Genomic DNA, 17,929 nt, shown 5'->3' with positions numbered 1-17,929 from the left:
CCAGGTGCCCCAGGTCCCCCAACTCCTGCTAATCCTGCTCCGCCTGGAGCAATGGATGCTGCAGTAGCCGCTGACCAATGGCCGGCGAGCTTATGAAAATCATAAACACTGAACGGCGGCCCGACGGTGACATCCGAGCAACGAATATGCATTTTAATAAAATATCCTAAAAGCCACATAAATCACATCCGGACAGAGCGTTGGCATCGCGTGCCTCAAGTGGAGTTTATCGGTCGGCAGCCGCTTAATGGCTTTACCAACTTGCCTTTAAGCCCCGCCATGGAGCAGTTCTCTGCTCCACATCACCGTGCATCTCAGTGATACGTTTCGGTACCTCCGATTAATCCATTTACTTATCTTCTGGGGGGAGCCCACATTCTTTGGTCACAGAAAAGTATTTTAGGTTTCTAAATTTGAAACAGTACTTATACTCTTTTAATATGAACGACATAACAATAACAAACAAATAAAATACAGCAAAAGTAGGGTTTTGGAATTCAGACCTCAAAGAAATAGGACCTCAAAAAGTAAAACGATATAAGTCTCAATTATGAAATAAATCCCTAATGCAAAAAAGGCATCAAAAAAGAAAATAACTAAACAAGACCAATGATGGGGTGTTATTTTATCAATATTTATATATATTTTTTAAAGTGTATTTTTTATTTTTGTAATACTGATTATAAATTTGTGTTAAACATTCTTCATTTATTTTAAATTAAATTATGCCTTGTATGAAACTTTCAACAATTTCAAAGTATTGAACCTATTCTTATTAAGTATTTTCCGTATTTTGAAAAATTACTTATTTTTCGATTTATTCTCAAATTCTAGCTTAAAAAAAATGAAATAAGGCTCAAAAAAATTATAGAAGTTCCTTAAGCTTTTTCTTTTACTGTCCAATTTCACAATGCTAAATTTTATGAATAGCCACACATTTAAAACAAAACCTCATTGTCTCTTCTACTTTATATATTTATACTAACTATACTATATACTATACTATGCTAGCTCCACCATTTACTATACTATATTTCACTTTTGTAACCAAGAAGTAAAAGTCGAAAATTGAACTACAAAACTCACTAAATGTCCTTGAACACAAGATTGGTAAATGGAAAAAAAGGTATGTCCTAAAAGAAGAAGTGTTGTCCTTGATCTGTTAAAATTTATTTAATCTATGTCCAATTGGAGCCATCAAGTGCCAACTGTCAAAATATTCAAAAACCGACACTTTTCGTCTAGACTTAGTCAGCCGCAGGCGCAGTTGGTCATACTTCTGGGCCAATTATCAATATCTGAGCAGGAACTGGAGCAGGTTCCAGGCAGGATCCCGAACTGGAGCAGCTATAATTATGACATATGATGGCACCGATCGGTGCCAGGACCGACCCATGTCAAAAAGCCCGTACATGCAGGCATAATTTGGACTGCAAGGGAGACGTGGACGAGGGTCTTAGGTTCGTGGAATAATGATGCTGGGTTCTTGACACATTTGAGTGCTAATTTAAAAGTCTCGCACATGACCATGGCCAGGAGTACATCGATTACGGAAGGCAGGGAAGAGGTGTCGTTAACCCTCCCCTTTACTTTAATTTTGGGCAAACGAGGGAAACAAAAAAAATTAAGCTACTTATCATATTTTATTTTTTGTAGGTACCTGGTAGTGTTATAGAAGCTGACAAAACTGCTGCAATTAAAATGTTTTTTTAAAAAGTACATAAGTTTTATAAAAAGAATTGTAATTTTCTTAAACTGTAGAAATTTTTACAGCTCAAAAATCTTTGATAAACAAAATATATATTATTTTGTTATTTTAACTTAAAAAGACTTCTATAACTATATTATTTTTATATATTTGTTTTACATATATTTGTATTTAACAAGTTACCTTTTTCCAGAACTATAACTTATTTTTAATCTCTACAAATTTTTTACAGCTTTTAAATCAGAGTAGTCAAACCAAATATAAGTGGATAAATCATTTCTTAATTATGAATAAACAGAAACATTTTTACAATTCAAACAAAGCTTTTAATTATTATTATTACGTTTAGCCAAAAAGTATTAATTTTGTGTTAATATGCTCAGTGAATACAGCTTTTTCTTAAAGTGTGGATTAATTCCAATGAAAAGTAAATACCAAAAATGAGACCATAATCAACATGGCACATTGTGTACATTGTGGGTCCGCCTGCCACCCCCTAAAACCCCCCTTTCCCTATCCAACACCCAGACAGACATTTAACGATAACGCCCAAAGATATCAAAATCGAAATATCGTTAGACGGTCCCGCGCAAAATGCTTGACAAGCATAACAAACACAGGGTACATGGGTACTGAGTCCTGAGTCCTGTGTCCTGAGTTCTGGGTCTCAGCCAGGATTTTATGATGGTGACGACGACCACCCCCACAGCACCACCCACCTCCCACCCACTGCGACGCATTCAACATGGCGTCGGTGGCTGTTTCGCTTTCTGTTTCGCTTTCCCTTCGCTTTCCCTTCGGTTTCCCTTCCCCTCCCCTGATTCGGCTCAGTTCGGTTTGTGTGCGATATAAACGAAGTTTACCAAATAAATAAAAGCACACTCCCCCGCTTCTCGTCTAGCGATTGGGTTGCAATATATCGCGTACGTGCTGGCATGCCATAAATATGTGTGGCCCATGTAGATGCGAGGCAACAAAATTATATTTCTGTTTGTGTTTGCAACAATTTATTTTTCCCCACCACCCCCCTCGCCACCCCCTGCCCCCTTCTCAAGAACACGCCCACCGTGGAGATAAAGCGAAAACATTTTTCCAGCTCAACTCGCTGCGCAATCGATAACAACGATGAAGGGAGACAAAGGAACCATCGACACCGAAACGCCCAAGTAGGGGACTTTTCCGAGCTTATTAGATGTACATACTATACATAGTGTACAAGGCACCCCGAAGGTGAAATTTGAAAATATGTAGTGCAAGCAAATTTGGCCAGAGACCGCAGCTTGTGGCCAAGTCTAAGGAGGGCGAATGAATACCCATCCAGCCCATATGCTTTCATATTTGAGTTGCGTCCTGGGCACAAAGCCCTTCCTTTATGCATGCAAGTGGGCACCGAATTAAAGATTTCCCCAAATCTCTGTCTCACCACTCAAATATGTACAGAGAATGTGCACATAACTGATTGTGAGTGGAGGTAAACTCAAATATAGACAAGTGCACAGTCTAAGCAGTTCGTTATAACCAAAAACTTTGGTCAAAACCATTTTTACAACATTAAGATGTTGGCTTAGAGATGATGTTTAGTTTATTTATTTCTATTAAATTTTTGTTTCCCAAAAAAAACATTAAAACTGATGTTAAATCAAAACAGAAATTAAATCTTTCAAGGACTAGATTAATATTTATTTAAAATTTTAGCCAATGAGATTTTTAAGATAGCACTACGGTTTTTTCCAAAATATATATGTATTTCTTTTTTAAATAAATTATCCCACGAAATTTTTGATTAAGTATGTAAATTTGTTTATTTATTTATTTAAGCAATTTGTAATGTTTACCTAAGTAACCCTGTTGTATGAAGAAATGTTTTCAAAAGCATATAAAAATAGTAAAGAAACGAAAGAAAAAAATTCAAATTATTTATTTGAATATTTTATCTATTAAATAGATAGTTGATGAACGAAGAAATATATTTTTTAGGTACGCTTACATGCCAATTCCACTGTTAAATTGCGACCTGCACTCGAGAACAGCTCGAAGAAAAACAAAGAAACTTTGGAGGAGAAAATGGAGGAAAATGGCAGCAGAAAAATCGGAGCACAAGCAACAAGCCAACAAATTTAAAATGTGAAAACTTTGCAAGTAGTTGAAAGTTGGCAGCAGGCGAACGAACCGCAGTCGCCAGAGAAAAGCGTCGGGGAGTTGGAAAATGGGGGGTAAATTCTTTGTCTACTTTGGGATGTGAGGGGTGCAGGTGCAAACAGGGCTGAGATACGGGCACACGACTACGGGTACGGACTCGAGTACGGATACGGGACTCGATGATTTGATGTAGCCGAAAATCTGCCGCTGAGATTTTCTTTGTGGTTTCGACTTCTTTTGATATGAGAGCATTTTCCAACGTGCTGCACACTCAAGAGGAGTTTTCCCCAATCCCGTCGCCTGTCATTTGCCAATTCAACTAAAACTTCAAAGCACCAAGAGTGCATCCCCCATCCCCCATCCTTCATCCCAATCCAGCCCAGAAAGTGAGTCCCCGAGGTCAGTCGCCATTTTGGACTGGATAGATACCCACGCCCACAAAGCAGTCGCAACCACAAGTTCAAGCATAGGAAGTGGGTGTTATGAAATATGATGAGATATGAAGTCATATTCCACCCTTGAAGCAGCTCTACTGATTTTGCGCAATCGCGGTTTCGATACAGAAAAAAAAAGTGACAAAACCAACATTGGTCAACCATTGCCATTTTAACCATGCTTTGGAAGTGAAACAGAAAATACTTAACATACTCTAAATTATTGAAAAACACTTCAATGGCTTATATATTTTTATGAGTAATAAGTGATAGTACAAATACAAATGCGACTTAGACTCAAACCAACCACAAGGCACTTGGCCAAAATGCCAATCAAACTGGCGCTCAGCAAATATTATCACAACAAGGCCGCAAAACAATGTGGAGGCCATCAATCAAACGGCACTCGGCAGCCAAACCAATCATCCATTTGACCATCCATCCAGATCCTGGCCATCGAGCCATCCAGCCATCCAGCTATCCAGCTATCCAATCACCCAATCGCTCAGGCGTATCGCAAGAACAACAACAATTTTCCAATTAAGCGACCAAAAATTTGAGCATATGATGATTATTGACGATAAGAGTCCGACTCCCGAAGCTCCCATCCTCCCCAGGAATCCCAGTTGGTCTGCCGAAATGTGCAAATAAATCGCATAATTGTCCGTCTGTCTGTTCGTCCGTTTGCCTGTCCGTCCGCTTGTCCTTTTTCGGCAGGACTCAGTGTTATCTGCGAGCATCGAAACTAAAAGTTAGCTGCGGCCACGCCAAACCAAAACAAAGAAACTTTCATTTCCAATTTTCTTGATGTATTAAATTATTTACGCCCTCTTGAGCAGCTGACTTGGATTCGTGTGCGTGGCACTCATATGTCCGTCTAGATTTATATATATATATATATATGTATATACATACTCATTATGTTTACATTAGGAGCAATATCATTTTGGTAGAAACAATTCGCCTTACTTTAATGCGAATAAAATAAATTTAATAGGATAGGATGCATTATATACAATACTTCATTCAATTAGGTTGCTTTTTAGATTTAGTATAACTTAATATAAACTAATATGTATATATGCTCTGTGCTGGACAATACAACATTATAGTGTACAATTTTTTAACTTTAAGGTAAATAAGACAACAAAGGGTCGAACTATAAAACAAACTCCAACAAACAAAATGGCACAGGGCTTTTATTATATATTCTATTTATTTGTTAAGACAAACAATAAAAAACGTAAGCCTATATAATTTCGTTAATTTTTAAAAGAAATCCGCGAGGTACAAACATGTGATTTGGCTTCCAAAACCGAAAGTTATTTTTCAATTGCCAACATATTTTTATCTTAAAAAATGAGAAAAAGAATTTCTTTTGATCTGAACTAAATTAATGGCAAAGGGATGAGGAACTAGCAAGCTTTTGGAGATTTTTTTATCTCCATCTAAATTATTTTGTTAGTTTTAAAGCGTGCAAATTATTGGCGCCATATTGCCTAATGAGAGCAATTAGAGTTATCTGGGTGAAAAACAGAATGTCTAACTTTTGTCACTTTTCACTGCGAATTAAATGTCACCATTTTCGCTGATCTGATCTGATCTTCAAAAGCGAATCGCAAGGCTGGCGAATGTTTACTGGGGGATGGGAAATGGGAGCTGTTGATTTTCACAGTTGGTGCGCAGAAAAGAAAATTTGTTAACTGTACCCAACTCAGTTTCACCCAGTGGGCCAGTGAGCCAAATGTGCAGCGATCACCGCACGGCATCGACGGGGAATCCCCTGCTCCGACTTGAGGCAAAGCAGTTGCAATTTATGATAACCAATTTGCGGGCTACAGCCATTCGAACACATGCGATATGAACCGATTTGAAGTCCAAATCCAAGTGGCAGTAGCTGTTGGCGGGGCTTAATCACTCCACTGCACGCATCGTTAAATGTTATTAGTTATAACCAAGATATGGTGTGGGGATCGGTTGTTGCCACCGGGGAACAGCTGGAGTACAAACACCAAACACCCGTCCGCTGCTAGTTGCTGTTCTTTCGGATCTTATTAACCATATTTCTCCAGTAGAGACTGCCTACTCTCTTTTCGAGAACTGATTTACTCGACTTTTATTCATTGCTTTTGGGCAGTTCTGGCGTTCTAGTGCTCGACTTATGGAAGAGAACCTACAGTGGTTATCCGAACTATGACACAAAGAAGTGCTATTAATAAATTATTCAAGATATTATTAAAGGACCTTATAAATATGCATTTCCTTTTTTAAATTGGGAACTGGTTTGACTATAGTATTATTTTTTTCGCTAGAAACTATCTATATCTAAAGTTGATTTCCCGATAGACTTAGCTTATTGTATGTTTTTAATAAATAAATAATTTATCCATTGAACTTGTCAGTCCCTCAGGGTTTATATTTCTTACAACCTCAAAACTGTACTTAAAAGATTTTAAAAAATCTTTAAAAGAAAATATATAAATAGTAACGGATAATGTTGTTTAAATTAATGAATGTTTTTTTTCAATTTTCTTAGCTCTTTCAGAACCAACATTTTTTCCGTAGCCTGATATTTTATTTTATGACGGTAAAAAATTAAGAACATTTTGGACAAAATCGGAAAGTGCCACGTCCATCGGTTAGGGTATGTGGTAGATTTGTTAAATCATTAAAATGTTAATTTAATTTTAAATATATATTTTTATAAATATACAAGCAACGTTGGTACTGAAAGGGTTAAAAAACATCGGAAATGTGGGTTTTTTTCGACTCACAAGACCACACCCTTAAGGTCCGCTTGATTAAAAAATAACCCCAGACTTATTCGTAATCTTCAGCCCTCTAAACCAAGTTTAATCTCTATCAGACACATACCTTTAAGAGCATAGAAATCGAAAAGTGGCACTTTCGGGCAGGTAACACCCCGTGGATCGCGGGACATGGACATGGATAGGCAACCATCCGTGGTTGAGTAACGAAAACATGTCAGCGCCTGTAGCCGGCATAACTAAATATGGCCAGTGCTAATTGCCCTCCAAGCAACTGCTGCTTCTCCATCTCCACATCCACCTCCAACTCCATCTTCATCTCCACCTGCACTTGCAGGTCCAAGATCCGTCTGCGTCCCATCGAACACGCCAGTTCTTTCCGTCTGAGTGCGTCCCCATCACCGATCGCAATTTATAAAAGCTCTGGCCGCCCAGCGATTTCGCTGCAGTTGCATCCCCAGATTGCCGGCGAGTGGACGTGGATCGTGGATATTAGACATCAAAAGTTTCGGAGCCTGGATAGCCGCACCCGCATAGCAAGGATATCCACCAGCATGAAGCGTCTCGAGTGGCTGCTGCTCCTGGCGTTCGTAGCGTCCGTGTCCACGGCAGTGGCTCCAAGGAGGAGGCGGCACAGCACGGTGGATCACCCATCGCCCACCACCGCCGTCGGTCCCAGTGATTGGAGCTCCGCCTGGGGATTGGGTCTGGGTCTGGGCCTGGGTCCGGAGATGGCACTCGTGCGGCGGGTGTACGATGAGTGCCAGGACAAGAACGACTTCATTGGTTGCCTCAAGCAGAAGGCCCTCCATGCGCTCAATCGTGCCCTGGACCAGGACTCCATCAAGATCGTGGACGGACTGGTGCTAGAGAAGCAGAACCAGAGCGAATCGGAGAGCATACTGGGCTCCTTGACGGACGTCCGCCAGTTTGGCAGCCTGACGCCCATCGACCGAGCCCTGCTCTCCAAGGTGGACAAGCTGATGCGGACGCACACACTAAAGATCGACATGGATGGCGGGCAGGAGAGCGTAGGCCGTGGCCACGGGCACAAGAAGAAGAAGAAGCACAAGGACGGAGGCCACATCAAGTACGTGGTGGCCGCCCTGCTCACCGCCATGGGCATCGCTGGTCCCCTGGGCCTCAAGGCTCTGGCCGCGATCGCCGGCAAGGCGCTGGTCATCAGCAAGGTGGCCCTGACCATCGCCGGGATCATCGCGCTGAAGAAACTCTTCTCGCACGACCACAGCGAGGAGACCAGCTTCCAGGTGCACGCCGGTGAACACAACAGGTGAGTCTCCCAAATCATGACTTATTGGAAAATATTCAGGGCAATAGAAACAAATTTTAAAATATGTATCTACATGTTAAAAAATTCAAAAAAGCATAAAAATGTTTTTGGAAACAACAATTTCCCGAGCAGCAGACTAAAAAAAGGCTGAATTTTAGATGTGGGAGAAAGTTTTTAGTTTGAAATTTGTCGTCGATAGCCAAATTATTTTGAAAACGTAAGCACTACTATTGTGAACCTCAGATAGTCTCTAGTCAACATAAAGGCCTCTTCTTATATTATATGTACTAATATTATTTGGATATTTGCCTGAAAAGGAGTAATCACGAAATATGCTAAAATGTTGATTTAATATCCATTTATATAATATTAAGCTACCATAAATATGTAAAAAAAAACATAACTTGTAGGACTATTTTCTGCTTTAAAGAATATTCTAATTAGTTTTCCAGTTTTTAGTTCTAAATTTGTTTGGTTAGATTAGGTTGGTCTTTGAGTAATTTATAAAATAATTTTTAATTATCTCCAAGAATACCATTTATAAAGATTTCAAGTTAAAGTTGACATATAAATATTATACAATCTTCAATTTATTTTATAACCAATTTAGATATTTTGCCAAAAACTAGAGCCCATATATTTAAGTAAACCATTTTTATGCTACCATAACCGGATATCAGAGGCTTTAGTTTAGAAATTTTTAGGATTCTAGCAAAACAAGAATAAAAATATTTTTTCTTAATTTCGCTGGTATTAAAATATTTGATTTTAAATTAAAGATTATTTTGCCGAACTGTTAACTAGTATTTCTAGATGTATTTGCTAACTTTTCATATTTTCTGCCTGCAGGCGCAACACTTACGTGATCCGGCCGGTGTCCAAGACGAGCGCAGGGGCTGGAGCCGCTGGCGTGGGCGTGACCACCGCCGGTGGCAGCTCTTCGGTGGATCCGTATCGCTACTACTACGAGTACCACCAGCAGTAACGCGTGTGTGACGACGAGTCGGTGTCTGGAGAAATCTCCGCCCTCGAGCGGCGGAGTCCTGAAGCAGCTAGGCTACCAAAGAACCGATCCACATCCAGTCGTGGCCAATTGGAGCCCGACGGCAGCTGTTCGTTCACCTTAACGTAGCTCCTAAGTTGTAGGCTAATCTATTATGCAGTTGACGATATTGAAATGTACTCTTAGAGGTTATATAAAAAGAAAGCTCTTGTTTATTCCGCTCAGAGGTATGCAACATTAATGGGGCTCTGGAATGTAAACTAATCGGAATCATCCGATATAACATAGCTGGCGGTATTACGAGTGCCTTTGAGGCTACTCAAAAGGGTTTGTTGTCTGCTCGAGGTGCGCTGTAAATGATTCGGAAAAATGGTGAACATATTATTATTGTTTATATTTCTATATAGCTTATTACTGCCTACCGAACTATTGACGGTCACTTCCAGCTGGGCCTTGCCACGTGTGGCACCTGAGGCTGCAGCACGACCTCTGCCAGTGGCACGACCACGGCCACGCCCTCGTCCCGTCGTGGGAGCCGTGGTGCCATTTGCTTCGCTGCCCAAGACAGATGTGGAGGACCTTTCTTCCCGTTTCACTTTCAGGCCCTGACTATCGAGCATTTTGAGCAGACTCTCGTGATTGTGGCGCGTCCTGAAACTCATCAACTCGTTGTCGATGCTCTCTTCGTTCGGCATGGTTTCCATTAGATGATCCACTGCCTTTTCCTTGTAGAACCTGGTGAAAATTGCGTTTAGATAGATTCGTATGGTTTTTTGGGTGCCGACTCACTTCACAATATTTTCCGCTGCATCAGCATCCGCTCGCTCCACCAGTCGATAGGTCATCTCTGCCAAAGCCTTGGAGTGGAATAACCTTAGGGGTTTATTGGCACCGTCGAAGTAGCGATCCACCAGCTCCTCCACGCGAGTGGCATTATCCGCCTCCTGAAATACAGGTTTTTAGCATAAATAATGTTGAGTAAGGCATGAAAGGGAAATAATATATGGTATATAGGTCAGAAACATCTTAATCTATAAGAATATATATTATGAATAAATTCTTTGTATTGATTTAATTCATTGTTTTGTTTGTTTCGCCCAAAATTAAATCTATATTTCATATTTTAATATATATAATTTTAATTATATCGCTGTCCGATTTTTATAAAATTTTAAATCGTAACTCTTAAATAGTGAACTATTACTCAAAGTATTTACATATAAATTTAAAAAAAAAAAACTTTATAAATCCTGCAAAGAAAGAAGCCTTTTCTCAAAGTTTCATCCAAGTAAATTTAAAAATGGAAGTCTAGTTTTTATAGATCATTGATCTAAACCTACTTTACTACTAAAGCTGATCAAGAATAGATAAACTTTATAGGGGCAACAAAGTTTTCTACACTGCGTTACAAACTGAAATCATAAAAATCTGCAAGGGTATAGAAATGTATATCTCTACCGATTTTTGAACCCATCTCATATTTTCAAAAAGTCCCCACGTTTATGGTTTCATGTTTATGCCATCCTTACCAGTGCACGTCGCATGGCCTCCTTGTCCAGGTGGATGGTCTCCGTCTTGGTGCGCTTGATCAGCTTGCTGAACTGCACCACATCCTGGACATTGGCCACTTGCGTGCTGAACATCTGGCCGAACCGAATGGCGTTGAACATGCAGGACTCGTCCGAGTATGAAAGGCGCAGTCGAATAAGTGGCAGCGTGGGCTGCTTGGGATGGCCGGTCTGCTGGGCCGCCGCCTTCTCCAGCATGGCCTCCACCCGTTCCTTGGCGAACTTGAAGACCTTGGTGGAGGCATCGCCCTCGTCTAGACCCAACTCCTCGGCCCGATCGGGCAGTGAGACGGATTCGAAGACGAAGGGACGCACGGTCTGCAGGGGCAGCTCCTTCAGCTTGAACTTTCCCTTGTAGATCTCGAGGAGGCCGACGTGCTTCTTCTTGGCCTCGCCCTCCGACAAGGAGGTGGGCACCGAGGAGCCCGGCTGGGAGACATAGAAACCCTTCCTGGCATTCATCTCCGGCTCGATGCGGCAGTCGTGCTCATGGCCCCAGATCACCAGGTGAAGGAAGTCCGGCAGCAGCTCCTCGGGCAGATAGTTTTTGGGGCCGCGATCGGCTCGGTTCTGATGCACCACCAGCAGGTGGAACCACTCCTCATCCGAGTCCTTCGCCGAGTCGGGGCAGTTGAACTTGACCTTGAAATCCTTGATGAGCCTGGCCAGCCGCGCATCGTGGATGTGGCTCAGTCCGTACAGGGCCAACTGGCTCTCGCCCTTACGCAACAGGATGGGGCTGATCTCCACCTGGCTGAGGTCCGTCCAGCGGCCAAAGTAGTTGACCAGGCCCGAGGTGCTCAGCAGATCCAGGGAGCTCAAGCGACCGAAGCCACTGGGATCATCGTGATTGCCGTGAATGGAGAAGACCGGAATGGCTATGTTCAGATTGGGATCCTCGTAGTTCACCGACTGGTTGACGGCATTGTGGAAACTCTGCGCCTGGTCGCTGAGGATCTCCAGAGAAACGGGACGATCGCCAAAGGTGTACCGTCGCAGGAGCTCAATGCATCTGGTGGAGTGAAATGTAATGATTGGGAGGGTGCGAGGTAGTCACCACTCACTTGTGCATGGAGTTTTGGCTGGGCACCGCATCGTGGAAGAGATCGCCACCCAGCAGAATCATGTCCACATCCTCGGACACCGCCAGTTCCAAGATCTCCTCGAAGGCCGTGAAACTGTCCTCGCCGCGCACTGCATCCTTTTCGCCGTAGCCCAGATGGTTGTCGGTGGCCACCAGGATGCGGATCACGTTGTCAGCATCCTGCTCCGCTCCCGTTGTGTCCTCCATTGGCAGAATTCCTATTTGCAGTTCGCAATCCGTCCTCAAATTGCGCCTAATTTCACCAGATGGAAAAGTGTTACCAGGTCACAAAAAGCAAATGTTGCCAGCCCAAATAAATGCTTATTCTGTGCGGGCTTTTTAAAAGTATTTCATTTACAAAATATAATTATTTCCGATATATTAATAGCTACTTCACCGTAAACCAGGTGGTTGTCGATGGCCATCAGGATCGGATCTTGTTGCTTGCATCTTGCTTCGCTCCGAGATTTATTCTTTGATGACTCTACAAACCTGTCCTAAATTTGTGCTTAATTTCGCCAGATGCAATAGTGTTACCAGATCACGAAACCAAATGTTTCCCGCCATCATTATTCTCCCTACAGGGCGGTTCTTTTTAAAATTATATACAATTATAAAATCAGAAAACTAATGCAACCGAAAATGTATAGCCTCATTTCTTTTTGAACACAATACAGATTATTCCGAGATGTAGTAACTTTTTAAAATTTTTGCAACAGATTTTTAATTTTTAAAAATCGAATCATAAACTAAAATAGGAACAATCTATAAATGTAATGAGAAAAGCCCAGCTTCCCACTTCGGCATAATAAACATTGTTTTCTTTTTTGTCAAATAATTAAACTTTAACCTACAATATTTTTTCAACAATTTTCATAAGTTACATTTTTCTGAATAAATTTCCAGTACTCAATAATACCCATACTCTTGTGTTTCCATAACTATATATTCATTTACCTATCCATATATATTTTGTTAATAAATTTGTATAAATCTCTCCTGCGAATTGCAGGTCATTGTAAATAATCTAAAGCTAAATTACCGATAAAAGATCATTGTGTGGCCCGTGTAGCAACTTCACATTAATGCTTATTGATGATAGCGAGCTAAAATCCGCCTTTTCGATCACAGCGCTTTGGTCGCTTCACAGCAGTTTCGATTTGTAGTTCAGTCCAGATATGGCATTATAACTTGGTGGATGACATCCCTACGCGTGTGCCAGGCAAGATGATGGACATGGGGTTTGATCACAATGGTTAGTTTGCCAGCCTCCTGAAGAGTCTTAATGCCGATGGAGTCGGTTGTGAAGATCTTTCGCTTGTTGAACGGGATCACATCCATGTTCTCGTCGTAGTAACTGAAATGGCTGAAAGGAAATAACCTTGGGTTATTTTTGTTTTCCGAAGTTAAGAGTTAACTATAAGATTACCTGGATTGCCAGGGAGTGATAACATCGTCGTTGGGTCCTCCGATCATCACTAATCTATTGAGCCGCACCATTCCCATCTTAAACGATGTGGAGTTGGAGGTCACCTTCTCGTTGTTGATCAGCGGCAGGAACTCACTGTACTTCAGGTAGAGCTCCTGCCTTTGCGGATCGTTCCAGTAGCCACCCACCGAGGTGTGCTGCCCCACCCGCGAGTAAAACAACTCGAACGCCGTCTTGGCCGCCAGATCGGGAAATATCAGGTGCAAGAAGCTGGCTGAAAGTACATTTATGCAAAATAAATACTATATTTAAAAAAAGAAAGTAAAGGAAACATTGTTCATTAAACCAATCAATCCGGCGTCCTAATCTTATTCAACCAAACTCTAACCTAAATTCTATGGATTTCGGTTTGAGGATATTGCAGAATCATTTCGAAGTATGATGATTTAAAATACCATATTTGACTAGATATTAGCAATTCTATTTAACTTGTAAACAAATTCTATATGAAATTCTATAAAATTCTATATGTCTCACCTATATGATACATTTTATAGAATAAAACATTTAAAGAACTAAATTACTTTAATTTTAGGAATAACTAAATGAAATATGAGTTCAGCCCATTTATTTACGGAGAATTTTTCCGTTTTCTTGTTTTTTAAGATAATTTTTTCCTCTTTGTATGATGTATCATTTTTTGGTTCTCTGTGTTTATCTTTTTATAAGAAATTCTGAAACTAGTACTTTGAAAATTTTAACTAAAAAACTAACCCCACTTTGCAGTTTTCGAAGCGGGTTACATAATTTAAAATTTACCTCAGAATTTTTTCTGGTATTATTAGTTATTAATTTTCGGCTGATAAGGGCAATATAAAAAGCTTTATCTCCGGCACTAGCCAATAAATTGCAAATCATATCGGGATGGTCTTATCCAAATGTTTTATATATGAATGTATATATCAATTTCTCAAATATTTCTTATGGTATTGTTTTGAATCTGAATGCCACTGGCATGGACTTACTTCCGTATTGCCCCGCCTGAGGTGAAGATAGGGATATGAAGGTCTTCACATTGTGATCAGGCAGACTTTGTATTGCAGCCCGGGCCAAAAGACCTCCCTGGGAGTAGCCTGAAATTCACATTATTACATTAAAAACATAAATAAAACAAGTTTAAAAGGGGTCTTGCGGCTTTGACATACCCAACACGATGATGCCCTCGGGATGAAGTTTGCCCACCTCGTTGAGGTAATCCCTGACTTGGTCGACCTGTCGCCAGGCATTCTCCAAACTGTACCATCCGCTGAACTTATCGCAGTTATACACAATGGTTCCAGGATGAATCTGCGAACGGAAAACAACACGTTATCGAAGCTATTGCGCTGTTTACCTCGAATTTGACCTTGTCACTATTGTTTTCGCTAGTAAACAAAAACAAGGGGAGTCCAATAACAAACCTCTTCGATTTCCCGGACCAAAAACGACATGGATTCGGCACCGGAGAGGATGCCGTGGAGGATAACCACCGGTTTGTAGGCCAGCGAGCCGGAAATCCATGAACAGGATGCTAAAATCGCAAGAAGGATCCTCAGTTGAAGCCTCATTTTGCGATTAACAATAAACAATGGATTTGGTTTGCAACTGTTGTTGTTGATGTATCCGTATCTTTACTAGCTGGCTCTTCTTCTTGCTTTTTGCACGGCTCGGAATATACGGGTTTTTGCTCCGACGTGTGAATGACAAACTGCTATTAACGCAATTTTGAGATGGGCGGTTAAAAAAAGGGATTTCAAATTAAATTTATCAAATTAATTTTGTAAACTTCGAAATGACATTATTTGGTTCTCAATAATTTTATAAACATTTAAATTTATTTATTTATTAATATTCTGACGCTACAAACTATTATACTTGTAGCGTTAGTATAATAATAAATAAATAGTTATATAAATGTACTATATACATCCTTAATCCTTATTCAACTTAACTTTCCATTTGAAAAGTATATGAATGAGTTAACAAAAAGGTTTTAAAAGTATGTTCCTCAAGCTGACTGAATTTCCATACAACCTTAACAAATTTATAAAGCAAGTCTAAGCTGAATAAAATTAATTAAATATGGAAACTGCACATACTGCTTGTTTTTCTTTGCATTACACATTCAAAATAGGGATTTCATATTTATTGTACAAGTTATATTTGAAAATGAATTATAGAAATTATCTTCCTTAATACCGCAATGAATTTTAGTGAATGATTGATGGTTCTTTTCTTAAATATAATTAAATTTACCCAACTAAAAGGAGTTTAATAAAATCACATCCCTAAACTATCAAGTCTTACTTATAAGAACCATTACTGTTGTTTTGAAAAGGACAATCTATTAATGCTGCTTAGCTCCAATAAAATCCCCGAGATCAGCGGAGCTTAAAATAATGCTCGTTTATTCACTCTCAGCTTACACGATCGTCGTTATGTACTTTGCACTATTGTGTCTTGCGTAAATTTAAGTCTATTCGCAGCATCTACGCTCCGCAATTAATATCTACGCTCTGTGGCTGGCGATCCACAGACACCTCCTTCTCCTCCTCCTCATCCTGCTGCACATCGCACAATCCATCATCCATCCAATTGTCTTTCGGGGCCGGGAACAAGGTGATTTCAAGGTATATCAAATATGACAACACTTAACAGTTTAGGCTTAGGGCTAGGGCGGCATCTCAGCCGTTTTGTTAAAGAGTTCTCGATCTAGATTTGTAGCGATTCTGTTCCAAGTTACGTTACGTGATTCGTTAGGCGGCCGGAGATCTAATAGTAGAAGTCCAGCCCGTTCTGGGGGCTTCGATCTCATCCGGCCACCTCCTCGCTGACGAAATCCAGCTTGACCACCTCCGCGGGCAGGCACTCCTCCACGTCCACCTCGTTCTCCTGCACATTGATGCGGTTGAGGGTCATGGACACGTCTGGTCCGCACTTTAGGCCCGCTGCCGACCCTGCTGGCGCTCCTCCTGCTGCTGCTGCTGCTGTGGCACCTCCTGCCCCCGCCCCCGCCCCCGACGCCGTTGCTGGCGGAGTGGAGGTAGTGCTGACCACATCGTCGGCAATCACCACAGTGGGCGAGAGCACTGTGGACACGGCCGGCACCACCACGGGCATCACGATCTGCGCCGACGAGCAGGTGGACACCACGAGGGGCTGTTGCACCGCCGTCGCCGACGTGGACGTGGGCTGCTGGATGATGATGTTCTCCGTGATGGTGGGCGTGTTGTTGGACGACGCCGACGCCGCCGCCGTTGCGGCAGCTGCCTGGGCCGCCGCAAGCGCTTTCTGCATCTGCTGGTACTGCTTCACGGTCACCGTCGTGCCCGTCGTTGTGGTGGTCTGTGGATGCAGGATGATCTGCTTGGGCTGCGCCACCAGCTGCACATGCTGCACGATGGGCTGTGTTTTGAATACTTGAGGAGGCGTCTGCTGAAGGGATTGCTGTGGCTGCGGCTGAAGCTGCGACTGCGACTGCTGCGGTGGCAGCGTCTGGAGGACGTGCTGCACCTGCTGGACGGGCACTTGCTTGGCGGGAATGCCGGCGTCCTCGAAGGCCTTCTTCTTCAGCGCCTGGCGGATCTGGGAGCTGCAATGGGCAAGAGTAGCGGGGGATTAGCACGGTAGCCAGCTGAATGTTCCCTCGCCAGGATCACAGGATCACCGGGTCACTTACACGGTGCGGTTCTTGATGCTCAGGCTGATCTTGGTCAGGTCGTCGGAGAAGCGCATGATGGACGAGTGCAGCATGTCGATCTCCTCGTCCGTCCACTTCCTGCAGCAGCCGTGGCGAGGGAACACAAGACACATTAGGGTCGGTCATCCCAATCTCCGGACCGGATCAACTTACCCGGATGGCGACTCCGCGTTCGGATGCAGCTGCATGGTGAGATCGCCCAGTCTGCTGAACGCCTGTCCGGCGGCCGTGAATATCTCGCCCACCTGCAAGTGCAACCGGATTTGCATCCGGAGACGGGAGTTCGGTTCGGTTCAGTTTGTGTTTGTTGTTACCGCGTGCAAATTCAAAACAAACGCACCGCCACCACCCGCCCACCGTCCGCCGCCCACAAGAAGGTGGAACAACAAATTTCCCACTCGCAGGAGTGAGACAAACAAACGAGCGAACGAGCGAACGAACGACTCTCGACTCTCTCCCGCGCCGCTTTTTTTGTTGTGGCTGCTGCAGCGCCCAGGGGCGCAGGCGGCGGTATGCCGGGGGGCGTGGTCGACGGCGGACCGGCCGGAGCAGCTGGCACCTACCTTGGTTGCCGAGTTCATGGCCTTTTATTTGCGCGGCTCTGCTTTTTTGTCGTAATTTTCTGTTTTGCCTCAGCGTAAGCGTCTGCAGCCCTTTCCAACACTGCCGCATAGCTGGTCGCCGCCGTTGGCCAACACTCAAGCGAGCGACTCGATAAATATCGTTTTGGCTATCGAAAAAGTCTGCTCAACACTGCAAGTTTAAG

General features: G+C 42.4%; 4 protein-coding genes across 6 annotated transcripts; 1 reads left to right on the top strand and 3 right to left on the bottom strand.

Moving 5' to 3' along the window:
* The first annotated feature begins 7,161 nt into the window (after positions 1-7,161).
* On the top strand, positions 7,162-9,465 carry LOC108134537. The gene is made up of 2 exons (XM_017254884.2): positions 7,162-8,340; positions 9,190-9,465. Exons 1-2 carry the CDS (start codon positions 7,295-7,297, stop codon positions 9,323-9,325), a joined length of 1,182 nt encoding a protein of 393 aa, XP_017110373.2. The 5' UTR covers positions 7,162-7,294; the 3' UTR covers positions 9,326-9,465.
* Positions 9,466-9,532: 67 nt separating this feature from the next.
* On the bottom strand, positions 9,533-12,284 carry LOC108134536 (double-strand break repair protein MRE11). Its single transcript, XM_017254883.1, has 5 exons — positions 11,976-12,284; positions 10,873-11,923; positions 10,133-10,287; positions 9,766-10,078; positions 9,533-9,693 (listed from the first exon to the last, which is right to left on the bottom strand). Exons 1-5 carry the CDS (start codon positions 12,200-12,202, stop codon positions 9,604-9,606), a joined length of 1,836 nt encoding a protein of 611 aa, XP_017110372.1. The 5' UTR covers positions 12,203-12,284; the 3' UTR covers positions 9,533-9,603.
* A 659-nt stretch (positions 12,285-12,943) lies between these two features.
* On the bottom strand, positions 12,944-15,107 carry LOC108134475 (lysosomal thioesterase PPT2 homolog). The gene is made up of 5 exons (XM_017254789.2): positions 14,885-15,107; positions 14,630-14,771; positions 14,450-14,557; positions 13,425-13,698; positions 12,944-13,361 (listed from the first exon to the last, which is right to left on the bottom strand). The coding sequence occupies exons 1-5, from the start codon at positions 15,029-15,031 to the stop codon at positions 13,163-13,165; spliced, it is 870 nt and encodes a 289-aa protein (XP_017110278.1). The 5' UTR covers positions 15,032-15,107; the 3' UTR covers positions 12,944-13,162.
* A 1,053-nt stretch (positions 15,108-16,160) lies between these two features.
* On the bottom strand, positions 16,161-17,829 carry LOC108134539 (transcription factor btd). Of its 3 annotated transcripts, XM_017254886.2 has the most exons (4): positions 17,727-17,829; positions 17,317-17,408; positions 17,143-17,241; positions 16,161-17,055 (listed from the first exon to the last, which is right to left on the bottom strand). In XM_017254886.2, the coding sequence occupies exons 1-4, from the start codon at positions 17,742-17,744 to the stop codon at positions 16,275-16,277; spliced, it is 990 nt and encodes a 329-aa protein (XP_017110375.1). In that variant the 5' UTR covers positions 17,745-17,829; the 3' UTR covers positions 16,161-16,274. The 3 variants fall into 3 exon arrangements, with proteins under 3 accessions (XP_017110375.1, XP_017110377.1, XP_017110376.1); XM_017254888.2 differs by lacking the exon at positions 17,143-17,241; XM_017254887.2 differs by lacking the exons at positions 17,143-17,241; positions 17,727-17,829 and having other exon boundaries at positions 17,317-17,447.
* Between the last annotated feature and the right edge of the window lie 100 nt (positions 17,830-17,929).

Source organism: Drosophila elegans, unplaced genomic scaffold, assembly GCF_018152505.1.
Source record: "Drosophila elegans isolate 14027-0461.03 unplaced genomic scaffold, ASM1815250v1 contig_814, whole genome shotgun sequence".
Taxonomy (NCBI): domain Eukaryota; kingdom Metazoa; phylum Arthropoda; class Insecta; order Diptera; family Drosophilidae; genus Drosophila; species Drosophila elegans.
This window is presented reverse-complemented; position numbering and strand designations above follow the sequence as displayed.